Source organism: Schistocerca cancellata, chromosome 9, assembly GCF_023864275.1.
Source record: "Schistocerca cancellata isolate TAMUIC-IGC-003103 chromosome 9, iqSchCanc2.1, whole genome shotgun sequence".
Taxonomy (NCBI): domain Eukaryota; kingdom Metazoa; phylum Arthropoda; class Insecta; order Orthoptera; family Acrididae; genus Schistocerca; species Schistocerca cancellata.
The window spans coordinates 316846592-316866446 of record NC_064634.1 but is presented as its reverse complement, the minus strand read 5'-3'; the positions used below and the strand labels follow the sequence as shown (position 1 = coordinate 316866446).

General features: G+C 37.5%; 1 protein-coding gene across 1 annotated transcript in view; it reads right to left on the bottom strand.

The window, feature by feature from the left end:
• The window catches only part of LOC126101383 (tetratricopeptide repeat protein 28), a 116660-nt gene that overhangs the window by 10573 nt on the left and 86232 nt on the right, over positions 1-19855 (bottom strand). The window contains exons 25-29 of the mRNA XM_049912049.1: positions 13735-14001; positions 7950-8159; positions 6842-7073; positions 3296-3490; positions 1481-1588 (exon numbers count right to left, since the gene is read on the bottom strand). Of these exons, the coding sequence (XP_049768006.1) occupies positions 1481-1588; positions 3296-3490; positions 6842-7073; positions 7950-8159; positions 13735-14001 (1012 nt within the window). The remainder of the gene's footprint in view (positions 1-1480; positions 1589-3295; positions 3491-6841; positions 7074-7949; positions 8160-13734; positions 14002-19855) is intronic.

Genomic DNA, 19855 nt, shown 5'->3' with positions numbered 1-19855 from the left:
GTTGTTTTTTCTTTTCTCTTTTAATAAACAAGAGAGGACAAAATGTTTACAAAATTATTAAGGCTTTCTTGGCCACTTGTCGACAAACTGCCTATTGGCTTCTGTCTCGAGTTCTTCGGCCGACGTTCATCTGATGATTTTACTGACGTTTCACCAGCAGGAGTGGCTGGCATTGCCAGAGGTGAACTAAGCCAAGTTCATGGCCGTAGACTATATGTACATGGCGTGCCAACATCCGAGGGCTTCTACGCGCTCATTTCTGGCACAGTTCTCCTCTTGCTACCTGCGACGGTCATTTGCTGCAGTACGGGAAGCCAGGATCTGTTTACCTTAAGGCTTTCTTCTTTCTTGTTGAAGCTATTCGCGTGCCATACATTCCCAGAGTGACAGACAGAACTGGCCGTACATTGAGCAAACATGGCGTAAAGATGATTTTCAAACCAACAAGGAAGATCAAAGAGTGTCTTAGATCGGCAAAGGAGACAAGGGACCCAATTGCATTGTCATGAATATACCGTGTACCGTGCACATGCAGAAAAGTTTATGTCAGAATGACTGGATGATCAATCAACACCAGGATCAAAGAACATAAGCGGCATAGCAGGTTGGGGCAGGTGGAGAAATTGGCCATGGCAGAGACTGAGTGAGACCGACCACGTAATAAAATTTGCTGACATGGAATTTCTGGCTGTAGAGAAGCATTATCACATCTGCTTGTTCAGAGAAGCTGTAGAAAAACAAAAACATGCGAACAGCTTCAAGAAGAAAGAGGAAAGCCTTAAGGTAAATGGATCCTGGCTCCCCGCTCCCCGTACTGCAGCAAATGACCGTCGCATGTAGCAAGAGGAGAACCACACCGGAAATGAGTGCGGAGAAGCACTCAAACGTTGGCGCGCCAGGTACATATAGTCTGCGGCCGCGAGCTTGGCTCCAGTTCACCACCGGCAATGGAAGGTGAAGCTTTGACAGTGCCAGCCACTCATGCTGGTGAAACATCAGTAAAATCATTAGATGAACATCGGCCAAAGAACCCGAGACAGAAGCCAATAGGCAGTTTGCTAAGATTTACTTCTTAGATGAAGTAGAATATGCATGCATGCATGCATTTTGTTTATGGTTCTCTAAAGAAAGCTGTGGTATATCAAATGCTAACTTGACTAATTCCTAGATTGGTGCAGTGTACTCACTGGACATTATATTTGCTGATTAGGGTAAAGGTCTTTGTTGATTACTACAAAGTTGGTGATTTATCACAAAGAATTTCTGGTGTACTGGTATGATTGCTCTAAATGCAATGATTGGGTTAGTTTCTTACACTGTCTAATAACAAGACTACTGATTCATTGTAGACAATTCAGAGCATATGTTGAAAGGGAAAAGTCAGAGGGTGACAGAGAATACAATATTTAATGAGTTGTGACTAATTACTTCTTGGCACATTTTGTAAAATACAAGGCAAAACAAATACAAATGTGCTTACCAAATAATGCAAGTAAGGCCTGGAGAACAAACTGAATGTTTCTTCTGTTTGCCTGCTTGCCTGTTCTTAAAGTAACCTCATCTTGGCCAACTTCCATGAGGTCAAAACCTAAAACAAACAATGTATCCATCACTTTAATGTAAATTATATATTTCTGCAGCATTCATACAACTAGGTAAATGGCACAAATTAACAAAAACTGAACCAAAACTTTCTCACAATACAATATATGCTTCATGAAATTTAAACTTTACAATACTTCTAAGCGATCACCTGGATAGCTGAGCACACTGAAGTGCCTGCTTCTGGAACACAGTGAGGCATGTTGACCCTGTATAAAATCTGCCTGGTGGATTAATGATGAGGGCCGGTATGCTGGCCAGCCTGGATGTAGTTTTTAAGTGGTTTTCCACGTTCATCGAGGGAAATACTCAGTTTTTTCCTATCTCCCACCTCAGTTATATAATTCACAAACACTTTGAAACACAGTGGCAGATAGGTAACAATTCTGCACAGGGGCAGTACTCTCGCACATGTGGGAAGTTCTCTCATCTCATTGCACAGTTCTCCCACTACCACGCCATCCTTTCTGAGCAGAGGAGAGTGAAGAGTGGTAACTGCAAACATGCTGCGTTTATATGGCAGTGCAGTTGCACATGCAACATTGAAAAGCTAGCATGTGGCTTGGTTTCATATTTCTTAATGACATACATCACAAACAAAACAAATGTTTTTCCTTCCTTCTCATCCCATCCGGTAAGTCCACCCTGAACTAGGGTTCTAGGTGACTTTTCTAAACTGTAGCCATTTCCCTAAACCTCTCCAGTCCTTTTCCTTCATCCCGTCTTCCTTTCCCTTCAACTCTTCCACCAGAAGGAGCCACTGGTTCCGAAAGCTTGTGAAAGTTCAATCCTTTTGTGTATATGTTCCCCTGCTACCGCTTGCTGAGTAAATTTTTTTATCTGTCCATTTACATTACAAAACAAATGTTCAGTATTATTTATGGCACACAGAAGACATATGAAAATTTTTATTCTATTGGCATACGGACAATTGGAGATCATTTCACCAACTTTTGAGCCCAAATTTACTGAGAGAGTGGGTGGTGGGGGAGGGGAGGGGGCAGGAGGGGGGGCAGTAAGGAGCTTTAAAATGTTTTTGGGAGTGGTGAGTGGTGACCCCATCTTAATAACAGCCTATATGCAGGTATGGTTGTTTCTCTGGGTAATTGGAGACACACCGTGCAAGTTACAACTCAACATACGTTGGATGAAGGGTACTGAAACGGATGGATGGATTATTCATAAGTACACATAATTGTTGGCAATTTTCACGTTATAAACAATGTTCCACACTCTGCAAAACAACATTGTTATGACATCCAGTTTATGATGAATTGTGCCAAAACACACTCCTTACAACATAACCTCTTTTTTAGACATTACACATCTGATTATTTTTGGAAAGATGTAATGTTTCAACTATTTTTCAGCCACAGATTAGGAACTAATAATCCAATGTTGACAAGTTATGTCACCTACCACCATCTTCTCCTTGCTGCATGTTTTTGTACTCTTTATTATACGTATGTATCGCCATTACTTTAACTGAAAAGATACTGCTGGAAGTGGTGTGTTGTGTATAAAGAACAGTTAACTAAATGTTGGGCAGCAGAGCTGCTTTTATTTGTTCATCATACCGTGTGCCTCAATTTCAGAGAACTGAGGATTGTGAGAAGCTGTGTTTTCATGCAATATTTGATCCTGTTACTATATTTTAATCAGAAAGCAAATTAAGATAACAAAATGATCATACCTAGGGAAGCAAGTAATTCATGGCAGCCAGGAACCCTCCATAGTTTCACACTGATAGGTATTTCTACACTATCTGTTTCAGGATTCTTCATGCTGAACTGTCCTATAACTTGTCGTATGACTCCAATGATGTCATCTGCCACTTCCACATTCGACATGAGTTTAGACAGAGCATACAAAGATGTACCTGTTAAACCTGCAGACAGGAACAGCAATGTAGCACTTACACATATGTGATGTAATCCAATTGAATAAAAGTGTATAATACTTATATTTACTGATATTAAAGACAACAGTAATTCTACAGCCACAACTTAAAGTTTCCATTGCAATTAATTCCTTCTGCTGGAGCAGAGAGAAAGAAAAGAATCTGGAGACAGATGGATTTGATCATTTAGACTGCTGGAGACAGAAATGCGGGGGTGGTACATTAGATTAAACAGTGATCAAAGGATAAAACAATGCCAAGGAAGAGGAATAGAAAGGGTCAGTAATGAATCAGATATAAATGGAAGCAGGAAGGCCAAGTGTTCATAAAAGATGATAGAAACAATATACACTCAAATATAAGAATAAAAGTCTACAAGAGAAATAAAATTAGGTTGAAGTACCACACAACATGAAAAGAAGGGGAAAAAGAAGCAAAGGATGAGAAGAGAAACATAAACAGGAAAAAGCAGTGTGTGAGGGTTAGCTAGTCACCAGGACGATGGAGACGAGTGAAATCAAGATTTCCTTAGCAGTAACAAAACCCTTGATGTGGAGTGAGTTTCCACATAACCATCTTGGTGATGGTTTACCCCTCAAATATGTTGCATTTTCTGGAGATGCATCACAGAATGACTCACAACTTCAATCCCTCAATGGCATTCTTACTTTTTCAAGCTCCACAGAGGCTATCCTGCACATCTGGTAGGTATAGTATGGCTGGGAAAGAAACATATGAAAGAGAACAACTTAGGCACAGGACAGATCTATATGTCAGAACACTGCCTGCAAATGGCAAAGATCAAAATTCAAGTCGCAATCTTCAAATGTCACGAAGGTTTATTTTAATACGCCACTAGAGATGTGATGATGACTAAACTTTGACTGAGGTTGTGTAACAGAAACACCCCCCCCCCCCCCACCTCCCCCCTTTCTGTGCACTACCCCAGCAAAGTCTTCAAGAGTGTTTCTGTGGCATTTCAGAAGGTAGATGAGAGGTAATAGTGAAGTGTATAATTGGTGTACAAACTATTTGCATGCATCAATTTATTCTTGTAGATTGTAAATGGCAGTCATGTTCATGCTTAAAGCTGAACATCACTGCACTAGATGCAATATCTGATGTAAATACTCTCACACATGGCCCCCATTTTATGAGAAGACAGTGTCAATTTTGGGGGCAAAGTGTAAGTACTGCATGAAGTAATTCACAAGAACACAAACTATATGGTAAATGGACTTAAGGAGCATACGATTTCACAATAATGTTGTGAGGACTGCAGAAAACAATGCAGTGTGGCACGAAGAAACTTGGGTAACATAAGAGATGCTTGTGCCGGGAAAGCTTTAAACATCACATAAGAGATGCTGCTTGGATACACGCTAAAAGATCAGTGAGGCCGGTAGATAGTACTTACTCTGCAATGAGTATGATTTTCTAAAATCTTATTCTGGAAAGAGGCCTGCTTTGTTTAAAAGTCTACTTACTCCACCAGAATATCAGTTTGTTATCTGCCCATACACTTGGAACTGCCTTGTGAGATTTTATGGTCTCATTCCAACTTATTTCTTTGCCAGACCATTGATACTACTGAAAAATCTGTTCTATGCACATTCCATTATGGCTACTTCATCAGAGTAGTATTATCTGTATTCTATTACAGCTCATGTACAATCATTCTACATGAATGACATGATGAATAAGTACACATAGATAGTGTGTGCACATAACATGCAGCACTCTGCATGACCAAGCCAATCTTCAGAAAATTCTTGGCACTTTGCATTGCTTTCTTTCTGTCATCATTTCCTCCCTACTCTGTTTCATCATTGTTTCATCCAGTATTTTTATTTCCTCTACTATTTTGTCCTCCTGAAATTTCTATTGATCCTCTGCCTCCTTCTTGTACAGTTTCCAGCTTGTTGTGTGCTCATCTCTCACATGTCAACTGCCTCTGCCTCGTTTTTTGCAGCTTTTTTTTTCTAATGTGACAGTTCATGAATCTTATTTGGCACACTCCACTGTTAACTTTTGTGCTATCTTACTGCTCTATACTTTTCTTGATGCAGTTCCCTATGCAAACATAATGTTATCTGTCTCCATTTTAATTACATTTTCAACATCATTCACTTTTACGCTTTCCTCTCTCCTCCAACAGAATGAACTACTGTTTCTGAAAGTAAAAGATGGTTTTCCTTGAGAACCTGTTGCCATCTTTTATACTGATAAGACAATTTTTTTCATCTCTACTTTGCCTAATATTTTAATTTTTGACTATTTTTGAAGTTTTATATTTAATTGTATTTTTATTACTCTGTTGAACAATGCAATATTCATGTGGCACAGAATCAACTCAGGGTGCAGACTGTTAGATTATTATATAATTACATTTGTGTTTATAATAACAGAAGATAAAAAGGACACTGTTATGAAACACATTAATAACACATCCAAGGCACAGCGGAGATGCAGGAATCATAGGAACCTCATCAAGCCCCAACACTCACATACTTAGTGTTGCATTGTTAATGAATGTCAGAATTTCATGTGAGGTCAAATTTTTAATTTGTTTATCATAATTTAGAATGTATGTTTTTTCCCAGTTTACTGAACCCAAATAAACACAGGGATTTCTTAAATGAGGGCTACATATGTTCCTCATAGAATGGATCTTTGGGTAGCAAACCAGTGTGACTGTGTCATAATCAAAGGCCACAGCTGTTTCCATGAACCACATCAACTGCTAAGAAGGTTGCTACCTCTGTGGAATATACATGTAGGAAATAGCTCCATCTTCAGAGTACAAACCATACTCAAAACACCAGGAAATCATGAATGAAAAGAAGAAAGTAGAATTTGAGAGAGAAAATGCTAGACAGATAAAAAAGTTCAGAAGGGGAATAAAGAAAGGGTGAGAAGTAATGGAACAGTAAAGAATGGTGCAGACATCCTATATGTCAAACTTGGCCATGAATTGACAGTGTTAAAAGCAGTTTTAAGAACAATTATATAAAATTACTGTTGACTTTTGTAAGGTGGTAAAACTATATTGACTGTTTATCTGTAACATCCTAGAATCTGTTTGTTGACATTATAAAATACAGTACTTTTTTCAGTATGACACCAAGACATACTCATATTACAAGAGTTCAGGTACTTGAATTTTTAAACAAATATTTGTAAAGATCTGAGATAACTGTTATGTGAGAATACTAACACTAAATAAACTATGGAATCAAAGTACTCAATCTCTACAGATCACAACTGTTCTTGGCATTATCATTTTCTAAGATTCTGTAACAACACAGATACGAATTTCCAAGTTTAATATATTGTTACCTAACAAAGCCTGCAAACTGGCACTACACTGAGTTAACCTTTCCTCTGGGTCACTCTGAGGAAAGAACACAGATGATGGAATGCCATTGGCTGCAGGTTCAAATCTGAATCCCACAGACATCAACAGCTCTTTCCATCCATTTACATGGCCCACTTTATTTTCTATGCTCTTTTGCGTTGTGTACATGGCATTCTTCTGGCCACGGTGGATTCTTTGCAGTGACTTTTCAACCTGAAATGATAAATTTTATTTTAAGTTAATCAGTAAAGAAATGAATCAGCATTCCATGAACTTACAACAGTAACAGTGCCAATAATATTTTCAAAATCTGTTATTCAAAATTCACTTGGGAAGCAGGTTTTTAATGGCCTCTATGGAGGGCAACAAATATGAAAGATGGCATGGGGTGGTGGGGAGGGAGGAGGGAGAGGAGGAGGGGGAGGGAGGGGGAGGGGTAATCCTCAAATGGAATAAAGGTAATATTAACTAATGGAAAATAAAACAATTCATATATGAAAAAGAACAAGAGAAAGTTGCATCGAAAGGGTGATAAAAGTGGAAGAGGGTCATAAAATGAGAGAGTGGTTAGAAAATGGTGAACAACAAGAAGAAAGTTTAACATTGTTTAACATACACTAAGTAAACTAGGTATTCAACAGAGAAATTTATGAAAACCACTGAAAACCAGAACAGAATAGCAGTTTGGAGATTTGAACACAGTTGTGACTTCCATGTCTTAACCACTATATCATCTCAGTCCTGATGCCTGATAGAAAAAACTACAGAATAAGAAAACTTTTTTACTGTACTTGACAAAGCAAGAGGGCCAAATTATTTGACAACAGACTTAAAAACCATTGCAAAGCATTGATATATTAGCCTCATCTGCAATGGCACACACATAAAATGGGTAAAATAGAAAACTGCAGTATAATCTGACAGTAAAACAGATTGTTACAAAGGACAATAAGAGGAGCAACATGTCAAGGTTCAAGATACGAATGAAACTAATAAAGATTCTTATTGTAACATTAGCATATATTGTACATCTTCAGTATTAATTAAAGAATGGCCCAGCTAATATTCTCCACAGTTGCAATTACTTACCAAATGGAGAGTGACTCTGAGAGCATCACGACACTTGTCAGGACTCTTGAGGAGCTCACACAGAGCCTGGCCCATGAGGGCCACCTTGTTTGATAGGCGCACGTCTGTTCCTACCAATAGGAAACCAGCCCAGTTGGCAGGATGAGCAAAATGCTTAGTATGTTGCACAGTTAGCATGGCTTCTGCTAGAGCTTTTGATACACGTGAACCCTGTGAATAGAGTTAAAACATTTCTATGGAACCATCAAAACAATTAAAAATTGAATATCAGTACTATCACTCACCTGTACGCAAAAGAAAAACTCTAAGTCAACTATATGTTCACAGAATGAAGACACATACACAAAATTACAGCTATTGTTCTCACTCAGTAAATTTCATCAACATCAGTGCACCAAAGATGAGCAATAATTTTGGTTTATCTCACTTGCAATGGTGGAAGAATGGAAGCACAGTTGCTCCACATCTCTTCCGTTTGACATTGCAAACAAAAAATCAATTGTTTTGCACCCATTTTGAGAATATATGTGTAGATAAACTGATCAAAGTGATTTTGTACAGTAGAAATCCACTAATCTGACCTTGATGGTGCTGGCTACTGAAAATGCCAGATTACCAAGTATCTTTAAAAATAGTGGTGTACCGAGGGAGACACAAGGTAAACAATGTCCAACTAGTGACCAGCCTTAGATTGTTTATCGTACATGCCGTGCTTCCGTTAAAGTGATAGAAAAATGTGTACTGTACAACACAACATTTTAGAGAACAAATGAAAAAAAAAATCACTGGACACATCCTGTACTGTAATTTCGAAATTTTACGTTAAATTCTGGACAGTACAGTAGTATACTGTAAAATATTACTGTGTATGTTTCACACTACAATACATACATAATTTCTATATTTTATTCACTCTAAACAAGACTCAATGTCCTTTTTTTTTTTAGTTCAATTTTTTCTTCAAAAACTCGTTGCGCATAGTACATAAATTTACAAATTCTGCAGTGTTGTACAATTTGCTGCTTTCAGCAAATCTTAAAAGTTTATCAATAGCAGCGGTTGCTTCATTCCAGATAAGTGAAGGTGTGGAGTTTGCCATGTCAGCACCTTCTTCTTCACTGGATTTGATATCTGGTTGTTGAAATCCTTGTTTGGCCCTGTCACACTTTCTACGATTAGTTCACCTGATGTTGTTGTTGTTGTTGTGGTCTTCAGTCCTGAGACTGGTTTGATGCAGCTCTCCATGCTACTCTATCCTGTGCAAGCTTCTTCATCTCCCAGTACCTACCACAACCCACATGCTTCTGAATCTGCTTAGTGTATTCATCTCTTGGTCTCCCTCTATGATTTTTACCCTCCACACTGCCCTCCAATGCTAAATTTGTGATCCCTTGATGCCTCAGAACATGTCCTACCAACTTGTCCCTTCTTCTTGTCAAGTTGTGCCACAAAATCCTCTTCTCCCCAATCCTATTCAATACTTCCTCATTAGTTATGTGATCTACCCATCTAATCTTCAGCATTCTTCTGTAGCACCACATTTCGAAAGCTTCTATTCTCTTCTTGTCCAAACTATTTATCGTCCATGTTTCACTTCCATACATGGCTACACTCCATACAAATACTTTCAGAAATGACTTCCTGACACTTAAATCTATGCTCCATGTTAACAAATTTCTCTTCTTCAGAAACGCTTTCCTTGCCATTGCCAGTCTACATTTTATATCCTCTTTACTTCAACTATCATCAGTTATTTTGCTCCCCAAATAGCAAAACTCCTTTACTACTTTAAATGTCTCATTTTCTAATCTAATTCCCTCAGCATCACCCGACCTAATTCGACAACATTCCATTATCCTCGTTTTGCTTTTGTTGATGTTCATCTTATATCCTCCTTTCAAGACACTGTCCATTCCGTTCAACTGCTCTTCCTTTGCTGTCTCTGACAGAATTACAATGTCATCGGCAAACCTCAACGTTTTTATTTATTCTCCATGGACTTTAATACCTACTCCAAACTTTTCTTTTGTTTGCATTACTGCTTGCCCAATATACAGATTGAATAACATCGGGGACAGGCTACAACCCTGTCTCACTCCCTTCCCAACCGCTGCTTCCCTTTCATGCCCCTTGACTCTTATAACTGCCATCTGGTTTCTGTACAAATTGTAAATAGCCTTTCGCTCCCTGTATTTTACCCCTGCCACCTTTAGAATTTGAAAGAGAGTATTCCAGTCAACATTGTCAAAAGCTTTCTCTAAGTCCACAAATGCTAGAAATGTAGGTTTGCCTTTCCTTAATCTATTTTCTAAGATAAGTCGTAGGGTCAGTATTGCCTCACGTGTTCCAACATTTCTGCGGAATCCAAACTGATCTTCCCCGAGGTCGGCTTCTACCAGTTTTTCCATTCATCTGTAAAGAATTCGCATTAGTATTTTGCATAAACTGATAGTTCGGTAATTTTCACATCTGTCAACACCTGCTTTCTTTGGGATTGGAATTATTATATTCTTCTTGAAGTCTGAGGGTATTTCGCCTGTTTCATACATCACCTGATATCTTTTCGAATACAGGTTCTTTATTCTCAATGTCTATCCAGTCCAAAACTTCATCTCGCAGCAGATTCCTTACTTCGTTTTGAGCAACATCTAGCTGTTTAAGAACAGCAGCATTTTCGATTGGAATAGTGGAATCTGTTTCTTCTTTGTAGGCTTTTGGCCAGAGTTTGCACCAGGGCATCCAAAGAGAAGCAGGGTTAATTTCATTCCACACCAAAATGGTTCCAAAAACATTTTTAATGTTAATTTTTAAAAAAATCCACCAATGAACAGTTTGAATTGATGGGCTCTTGAATAAAAGAAGCTCTGTAAATAATCCATAATTTTTAATTACTCCCTGATCCATTACCTGAATCAGAGAAGTCACTTTTGCTGGAAGATACGTGATGAATATATTCCCCGAGATCAATTCAGAAGCTGGAGAGTGAGCTCTGCAGTTATTTAGCAACACAACCCTTCTCTGTTCAGGCAAATATTTTTTTTTCTTTTTTTCCTTAATTATTTCTTACAGAAGGTACAAAATTGTTGGAAAACCAATTCTAACAATTCTGAAGTTACCCATGCACTGGAATGGGCTCCATAAATTACAGGAAGATTTATTAAAATGTCTTTAAAATCCCTTGTCATTTTTTACTTGCCAATAACATAAGGAATCAGCATGTGGTCACCAGAAGCACTTGACCACAATAAAACTGTCAACTGACCCCTTCTTCTTCTTCTTCTTCTTCTTCTCTCTCTCTCTCTCTCTCTCTCTCTCTCTCTCTCTCTCTCTCTCTCTCTCTCTTTTTTTTAGTTGAACATGGTAAACAACATCGAAGTACACTCATTTCATTGGCATTGTAGATTTTGCTAGCAAGTAAGTTATGATGCCTAATTTGCAAAAAGTTTCTCTGTATTCTTCAGATGCATTTTGATGTGCTGATCATGATTCCCCACCAACACCAAGCTTCCAAATTCCATGACGAGTTTTAAATCAGTGTAGCCAACCATAAGCAAATACACATTCAGTTTCTAATAAACTCAAGTCATCACAGAACTGTTTATTTTTTCCATAATCATAGTGCCAGTTGCACGGTTTCCTTCAGACCGTTTGGCAGAGTACTGCAACTCTCTATGAGGCAAACTTTCAAGGTTGGCCTTTATTTTTTTAACATCATAGATTGTTGGAGATCCAACTTTATATTCTTCCAGAACTTTATTTCTATTCATACCTTTCTCAATCTGATTAATGATGTCAAGCTTTTGTTGTATTGTAAGCGTAACATGTTTATGTTTCACTTCCACTTTGTTTTCAGAGTTGCTCAGTTTAGAAAACATTCCCACAACAATAAGAAACACAACTGTAATTGTGATATAGAACAGCACTGATTGTAATTACACTTTAATAAAACAGGATGTTTTAGTTGCTATAGGCAACTCATGCATGGCAGATGCTATTTGACATGTGATTGAAACTATTACTGGCAGTAGAGAACCCTAAATTTGCTGACCATTGCTGAGTGTGACTAAATTCTACCAAATGTGTTGAAAATATTCGGTATATATGAAGTGATGCTGGATTATTGAATGTTCCGGACTGTTGGATGCCAGATTAATGAGCTTTTCTGTTCTACAATTCTATCCACAATCTCTATATGTGTAACAAAGAACACGTGTCCACATGCAAGATTATAGAAGCAAATGGGAAAAAATACTTACATATGGAAATATCACTTACACAAAATGAATTGCTCTCTAAATGTCAAAAATAAATGTACAGTATGAGTGAGATGTCCCCATACCACTGTAACCCCTGTTTAGTATAAAATGTTACTATTCAGGATGGTAGCAATATTACTTGCTATCGATTGTTGAAATCCGTTGGAATTCGTGTTTACATGTTTCCACAGTTGCAGTCAAGTTTTAATTTGTAGCCGTGGCAAATGTGAGTGGTCATAGTTACACTATTGAGGAGCAGTTAATGACAACTGCGTGCGTGCATGAATGACAACACACACAGCTGACAATGATACATATTATGGGAGCATTCCAGGAAATATCTAATAAAGCTGCACCGCGGAAGGCAATATTTCTGGATTGAGAAAGATGAGCTTTTACTTTTGGCAGTGTTAATTACAGGCCACGGAGTGGAAGGAAGAAGGCACAAGAAGAAAAATGAGCAAGAGTCTCTGCTTTGATTTAACAATCTCCTATGAAGTTAACACATAAACACGCTTCAGAACTCAGTATACCAAGGGCAACACATGAAAAAAGATCTTAAGGTCAGACCTTTTAAACTGACGTTTGTAAATGAGTTAATGCTTTGTTAACTCAATTTCCAAATGCAGTGAACTATGCCAAGATTATGTTTTCAGATGAACATGCAATTTATCACAGTTCACATGCTACAAATTTTGTCGTTTGAGCCAAAGATAATCATCATCACACAGTTGAGTTAAAAAGGGACCTCACTCACAAATGATACGGGCAGGGATGACACCACAACATCTGCTTAGACCATACTTTTTTTAAGAGACTCAGAATGGTGCAAATTATTTACATGTTGCAAACATGGTTAATGCTTCAGCTTGAGGAAACGGGCCTCCCAGAACACTTATGGCTGCAGCAAGATGGAGCACCTCCTCACAATGCTCTTACAGTGCATGGTTCCTAAATGAATGATTTCCAGGATGGTGGAGATGTCATGGTTCATCAGCAATACCAGCACCCTTGAAATGGCCACCAAGTAGCCCTGACCTCATCATACCTGGTACTTTGTTACGGGGCATCATTAAGGCATGTCATTATGCTACAAATGAAGAATTGCGCAATGCTGCTGAGCACGCATTTCACACTACTACACCTGACATGCTCAAAAATATGTCAAGAAGAATATGGAAATATATTTACAGCATGAGGGGGAACATATAGATGTATTGAACACTTAATATGTAAGTAAATACTTGCACTAAAACAAATAAAATCAATTAGCATTTGATACAAGGTGACAGGGGGATGTCTCGTCCACCCTGTACATTGCAGGCAAGGGGATGAAGACTCTTAGGATGTGGTAATAACACATTCTGGTAGTTAATCATACATTTACATATTTCATTAATATCGAGGACTGACAAAAATGGTGACAGTCAATAGGAAGTGTATTATTCACAATACATCACTACATTTAACATAATAATTTCTATCATGTATACAATCATTAGATCAAAAGTATTTTTTGGAATTCATACCTGCAAGAGGGCAGAGTAGAAAGCTCTGAGTAGGAGGCGTGCTGCCGTGTCCGGCACGGGCCAGAGTGAGACCAAGACACATTGAGCGCCGGCAGCGAGCAGCGCCCTTGTCAGGCCGACCACACCGTCAGCACTTGCCCAGCCATGGTGGTCCCTCGTGTGGCTGCTGCTCACCACGACCAGCCGGGCGGACAGCCGCAGCTGCAGCAGGTCTGCCGCCGTGAGCAGGAACTCGCTGGGCGCCGGCAGCTCCGTAGTGCTCGACACCTGACACATTGGATTTTTGATAAAAGCTTTGTGACAATGCAGTTTTTTCAGTATTGCTCTTAGTTGCTAATAGTCTTTACAGACATCTTAAACATTTATTGTGATAATGGACATTTCTGGATGGTGGAACAAAGGTAATAACTGACAATCAAGACAGCCACTCATCCGAGGAATACTGGAAATGTGTGTCTACATATATAAACAACCTTTTGCTTTTAAGATGGAAGAAAGTTTGATAACAAAGAAGTAACTATTTTCTTTTAGTGTGCCTTCTTGCCTCCTACTACTTCGTCTATAAAAGGTCTCATTCATTCTCTATAAAACCATTTCACTATTATTTACTGGTTGAGATTGTGTCATTATGCCAGGAAAAGACTATATTAAAAATTAAATGTTATTTGAACACCTTTTTGTAAGTTGAATGTCTGATAGCTGGAACTTCTACGACAACATTAAAGTATGCTAGCAGATGTGGCCACAGCAGCTTCTAGTATAAGCATCCCTTTCAATAAGATGTACTGTATAGTTCCAAATGGCACTGGCAATGCAGCTTTACTGTTCTGAAAAAGCTGGAAGTGGAGGGACAGACACTGATGAAACCTCGGCAATAATTGGACTACTATATAAATATCTGTCCTATTACAGATGAGAATCAAACACAGTTCATCAAAGATCAGTGGCCAGATTAAAAACTTCATTGTTGGGGTGGTGGTGAGATAATGTATTCAAGTTCAGGGTTTGTCAAAATATAATATTACCTTATAATTTAGTAATATTTCTAAGTCTTTACATTTATAAATGCTGTAAATATTTTTTTCACTTATATTCAAATCTTTATACTTACCAAGCATACTGGATTTCCATAATGGATAGCAAAAAAAACAACAACAAATCTGAGTTCAAGGGTGAGTTATAAATCTTCCATTTGAAATAAAACTAAATGCAGGAGGGGAAATGGTATACTGGCCTTGTTAAATTCATTGTTATTTAAGTATGTTACTGTTTTATATAGTATCTCCTTAATATTTTTAGCATCAAAGAAGAAAGAGCAACTAACAGTATTTCTACAAATACAGGGAGCTGAACATCAAGTCAGTCTAACTCACAGGAGCATACAAACTTTGATATGAAAGGTGCATCTAATTGTCTCAGACTTTTCAATTTTAATTTAAAAAAATTACATCTTACAGATAAAAAACACCAAACAATATAATATGGGCAGCTACTATCCATTAAGAGAACACATGGACAATGTTATGTGTGAGACAACTAACAATTATACTTCTACTAGCCAAGTACCCAGCATGTGTTGCAATGCCAACCACAGAAACAAAGTATTTGAATTTAAATTCTGCTGCTTTTGGATATACAATTTTTGTCTCCGTCTGGTGCAAATGTGAATAAATCACAATGTTTTCCAATGCTTGAGTAAACCACTTACAGCTGACCATAGGAGAAGCATGGATTTGTCAAATTTAGTCCACTCTTGTAGTAATTGTTCCTGTGCATTGTTGATTGTCATTGCAAATGCAAGTCACTCTGAACGCTGCAATCATTTGAATTCAAATGATATATTTTTCAGAATTGGGATGTGTAGTAACAGTACGTCTTTTCCTGTAAATTTAAAATTTTAACTTTGGTGGCACTGTTCATTGTCTTTTTCACTGAAAGCCTGGTACCACTGCAAAGTTGTGGTGGATTTATGTTTCCGAGAAGAATGATATGCATCCCAATTTCCAATACTAAAACTTGTGGCAGCATGCCTGGCAAATCAAGTGCATTCAAGAATTCAGCTGGATAATGGACAACTTAATCCTGATTCATTGATGTATAGATAGACTGATATATTTTTGCTCCCACTGATAATTCATTCTGAATGCTGAATGGCATTAACATAGTTGTTTTTGGCTGCTAATACAGCAAGTATGTTTTTTGTAGTTCTGTGTGATTTTTTGGAGAAACTTTTTGAATCAAGTTCTCTGTGGTTGCTGTGATTTTAGAGAAGTTTGTTTGCAATGTAATGCATTATGTGGGTTCATTGGCTATTTTGCCATTCACAAAATCCAAAATTATTTTTATGGGATATGGAGTGTCATGTTGTAGTTGTACATGCATACTGGTCTTCATACATGCACACTGGTCTTCAAAGTTAATTTCTGTATGTGTTGTCAAAAAACTGACAATTTTAGACATGCATTAAGTTCACCAAAGGCTACTGAAAGTGTTATGCTGGTAAAGTTTGTCGAAAATCACCAGAGAGTAAAAGAAGTGTGCCATAGAAGAACTTTTCATTTTATCTCAAATATCTGAGGGTACAATGAAGTGGTTTCAATATTTTTTTGTGCACCATAGTACATTCATCCCCTACAATGAGTTGACATTATAGCAGTACTTTAGCCATTCCATAATTTTTGTTGAGATTGCTTGTTGGTGTGTCTGTGGTCTGGCTATTCAATGGAAATTTCAGTGCTGAATGCACTGTCTGCCACTAACCAAAGGAGTCGCCACAATTCCAAATGATGCACTAGCCTGTGCAATAATTTATCATGATCGTATAGTTGCCAAAGTAAGGAAAATGAGAAAAGTTTTGCCTATATCTCCGGGTGCATCTAGAAAAACAACCCATAATCCTGTCATAAGCTATGTGCTGTTCTGGGATCAGTTTCAAAAGGTTCATTTGAACAAATGTACCCAATTTCTTGACATCAAAGTGTGTTTCTCATTGCAAATCATGACTGAAAACATTGTTTGCAGATTAATTTGGCATTGTTCGCTGATCCATTCCATGTGTAGTATGTTGGCACTTTAGAGTAAAGTAGCATCCCAGGAAACATATCATGTCTGCACAATGAGAAAATTGCAGTTAACATTGTTGATGGTGGGTACAATGCTCTCGCACATACATTTTCTATTGTGAAGTACATGTACCATCCATTTCCAAAGTGCACTGCCAAATGAACAACTGGTAGATGTTGTTTACAGACTGAAAAAAATAAAACCTAACAAACAACACCATACTGCTTCATTGCTGCTAATGATGTAATATCCCAGTTGATACTGGTCAATTACACTGCTAGATTCTGTTGCATTTCCCACTCTAAAAGTCGCCATATCATTCCTTTGTAGACATATTTGCAATTTCATCACACTACAGTACTCAATAGTGATGTGTGCTTTGTTGTACATTTTCATGAGTAATCGTGAACATGATACAATCCAACAATTATCGACTTCAGCATCATTACTTCATACTTTCAAGTGATGATCTGCCACCATCTTCAGTTGCTCATCAATGATACAGTTGATGTCCGCCATTGCCAGTATATGTCTCAGCAATACAACTCTTGGGTATCATGATATGCATTTCACATCACATTCATGGTGAACTTTTGTTGAATACGCAACATGGACTATGAATCATGTTTCTGGTGATAACTTCAAATAAGTCTGGAGTTGTTCAGTTTCAGTTTTCACATTTATATTGACAGTGTATTGATGGATGGAACAATTGTCAAGATCTCAAGATATGATTTTCAGTGTTTTTATAAATCATCAGTCGATATGCACACAGTATTTATTTCCTCTCATCTGTCTGCAGACTTCTCAATTTGATTTTGAAATGATATCCACTGTTCCTCACCAAATTAAAACTGGATACTGCAATCTACAGTATGAGCGATGTGTTTCTGAGACTCGAACTACGCCACTTCTATGATGAAAAATTATATCACAAGTTAAATTCTTCACCAGTTATAAAGAACATCACTTGATCAATTGTTGATGCATGTCCTGTCTTTCATGTTAACTGACAGGTGTTTTGTCTGTTCTAACTACTACTTTGTGCAATCATCAGCTGCTATTTGTTCTGGGACAGTTCTGAATAATCGAATTAATCTATCATGTTCATTGAATAAAGTTTGAGATCCAACAAAATTTCTTCCATTTTTTTTTTTTTCCATATTGAATCAAGAATGCTGCCTAAACTGCTCATCAACGTTTTCCCAAGAAATAAATTTAAAGATATTTGTGATCTGTATTCAGCAGTGGTAGAACCGGTCTTGCACAATGATAAGTTTGCCCTTGCACTTTGAATGTTGTCGTGTATTATTCATGCACAATATTTGTTGCACTGAGCAATGTCATTTGGAAAAATGAGTTGTACTTGCATATGTTTGTCTAGAAATGTTTCGACTGGCTTGTGTCACTTGATACGAATGGCTGAATGGCTCAAGTATCAAATATAATTCTGAAACATACCTGGTTTTCATTCTTAAATTTGAGAGCACTACAATACATGGATACTTCATCCACTTTTCCACTAGACACACTTGGATGAAGACTGCATGTAATGAAAATATTATCATTGTACTGGAATGCAGCAAGCTGTAAATCAGTGTGCAATGTTCATCTGAACTTATCAGTACATACTCAAATGGTATACAGTCTTACTTCCTATTGCTTGACTGTTCCAGATGAACAGGCTTGAGCATTGTGTATTCAAGTCATTTCCAGTCTTGATTCCCATTGTTCATCCGTTTTACATGAATGGGTTTGAGCAGTGTGTATTTGAATGATTTCAAGTCTCACTTCCCATTGTTCATCTGTTTCTAACATTTTCTTTCATGCATGTCATTTAAATTGACCAGTCACTTGTCCTTTGGGTGGCATAACTGATTTCACAGTGAAACTGATGCTTTGTGATGACTATTACAAATTCACTTTGAAAAAGAAAAGAAAACATGATATCTACTAGCTAATGTCAGTCAGCAATTGGAATTTCATAATCAACACCACTTGTTACATCAAACAGAACTGAAATGTTACTATTTGCATACAATTCAATTCAATTATGTCTTGTGCTCACATTCGCACACCGAAACCACATGAACTGCTGCTAAAATATATTAAATACACACATTTCTTGCAACAACTCATGAACCAATTGTAAAATTAATGGCATATGAATTCATATGGGACAAACAAAGAAACATTCATTAAAATGAAGAATCCTTCAATCACGTCAGTCTGAACTGAAATGCACTTAGTGTTGTATGTGATCTGAATATGTGAATGAAACAGAAGAAACTGCTAATGATTGGTACAATGGGACATACCCTCTGCCATGCTCTTCACAGTAGTTTGCAGAGTATAGCTGCATGTCTTTAATGCACATGGACATGGGCTACCAAAATAGTAAATTTTCATTTTTTAAAATGTTGTGTACCAAAAAAGGTCATTTACCTTTAGTTTCAAAATGGGAGGTCACTAGGATTTTCCTTCACGAATAATATGCATGGGATGACACCTGATATTTGAGTGTAAGGGAGAGAGAGAGAGAGAGAGAGAGAGAGAGAGAGAGAGAGAGCAGATTTTTTAAAAGTAGTCTAAGGTCTTTTCTTGTTCTTCATTGCAATAAAATTAAATGATATTTTTGAACTTTGCTAACATAAGGAAAGCAATTACCCAAGGCTTTGTGTTGCAGAACAATTAACGTTTGACTGAAAAGTTTAAATCAAAATGTCTGGAGGGAACCTGGATCACAACTACAATATTAACGGACACATGGTGATAACAAGAATTTTTGAAATTATCTGGAAAGGTGTCACTGTACAGGCCAATATATAATTTATATTTGCTTGTACTTTCGTGTGTCACAACATTCATGAGTTGCTTTCATGTTCCATTGAGATTATTAGTTTCTAAAAGAAAAAGTGAAGTAACATTGTAAGCTGGCTACTTATTTATGTTTGATAAATAGAATATATGATCTATATAATAACAAAATCATCCAAGGCACACACACCCAGTGATCTCTAGAGTACACAAATAAATATTATTGATATTGTAAAGGTTC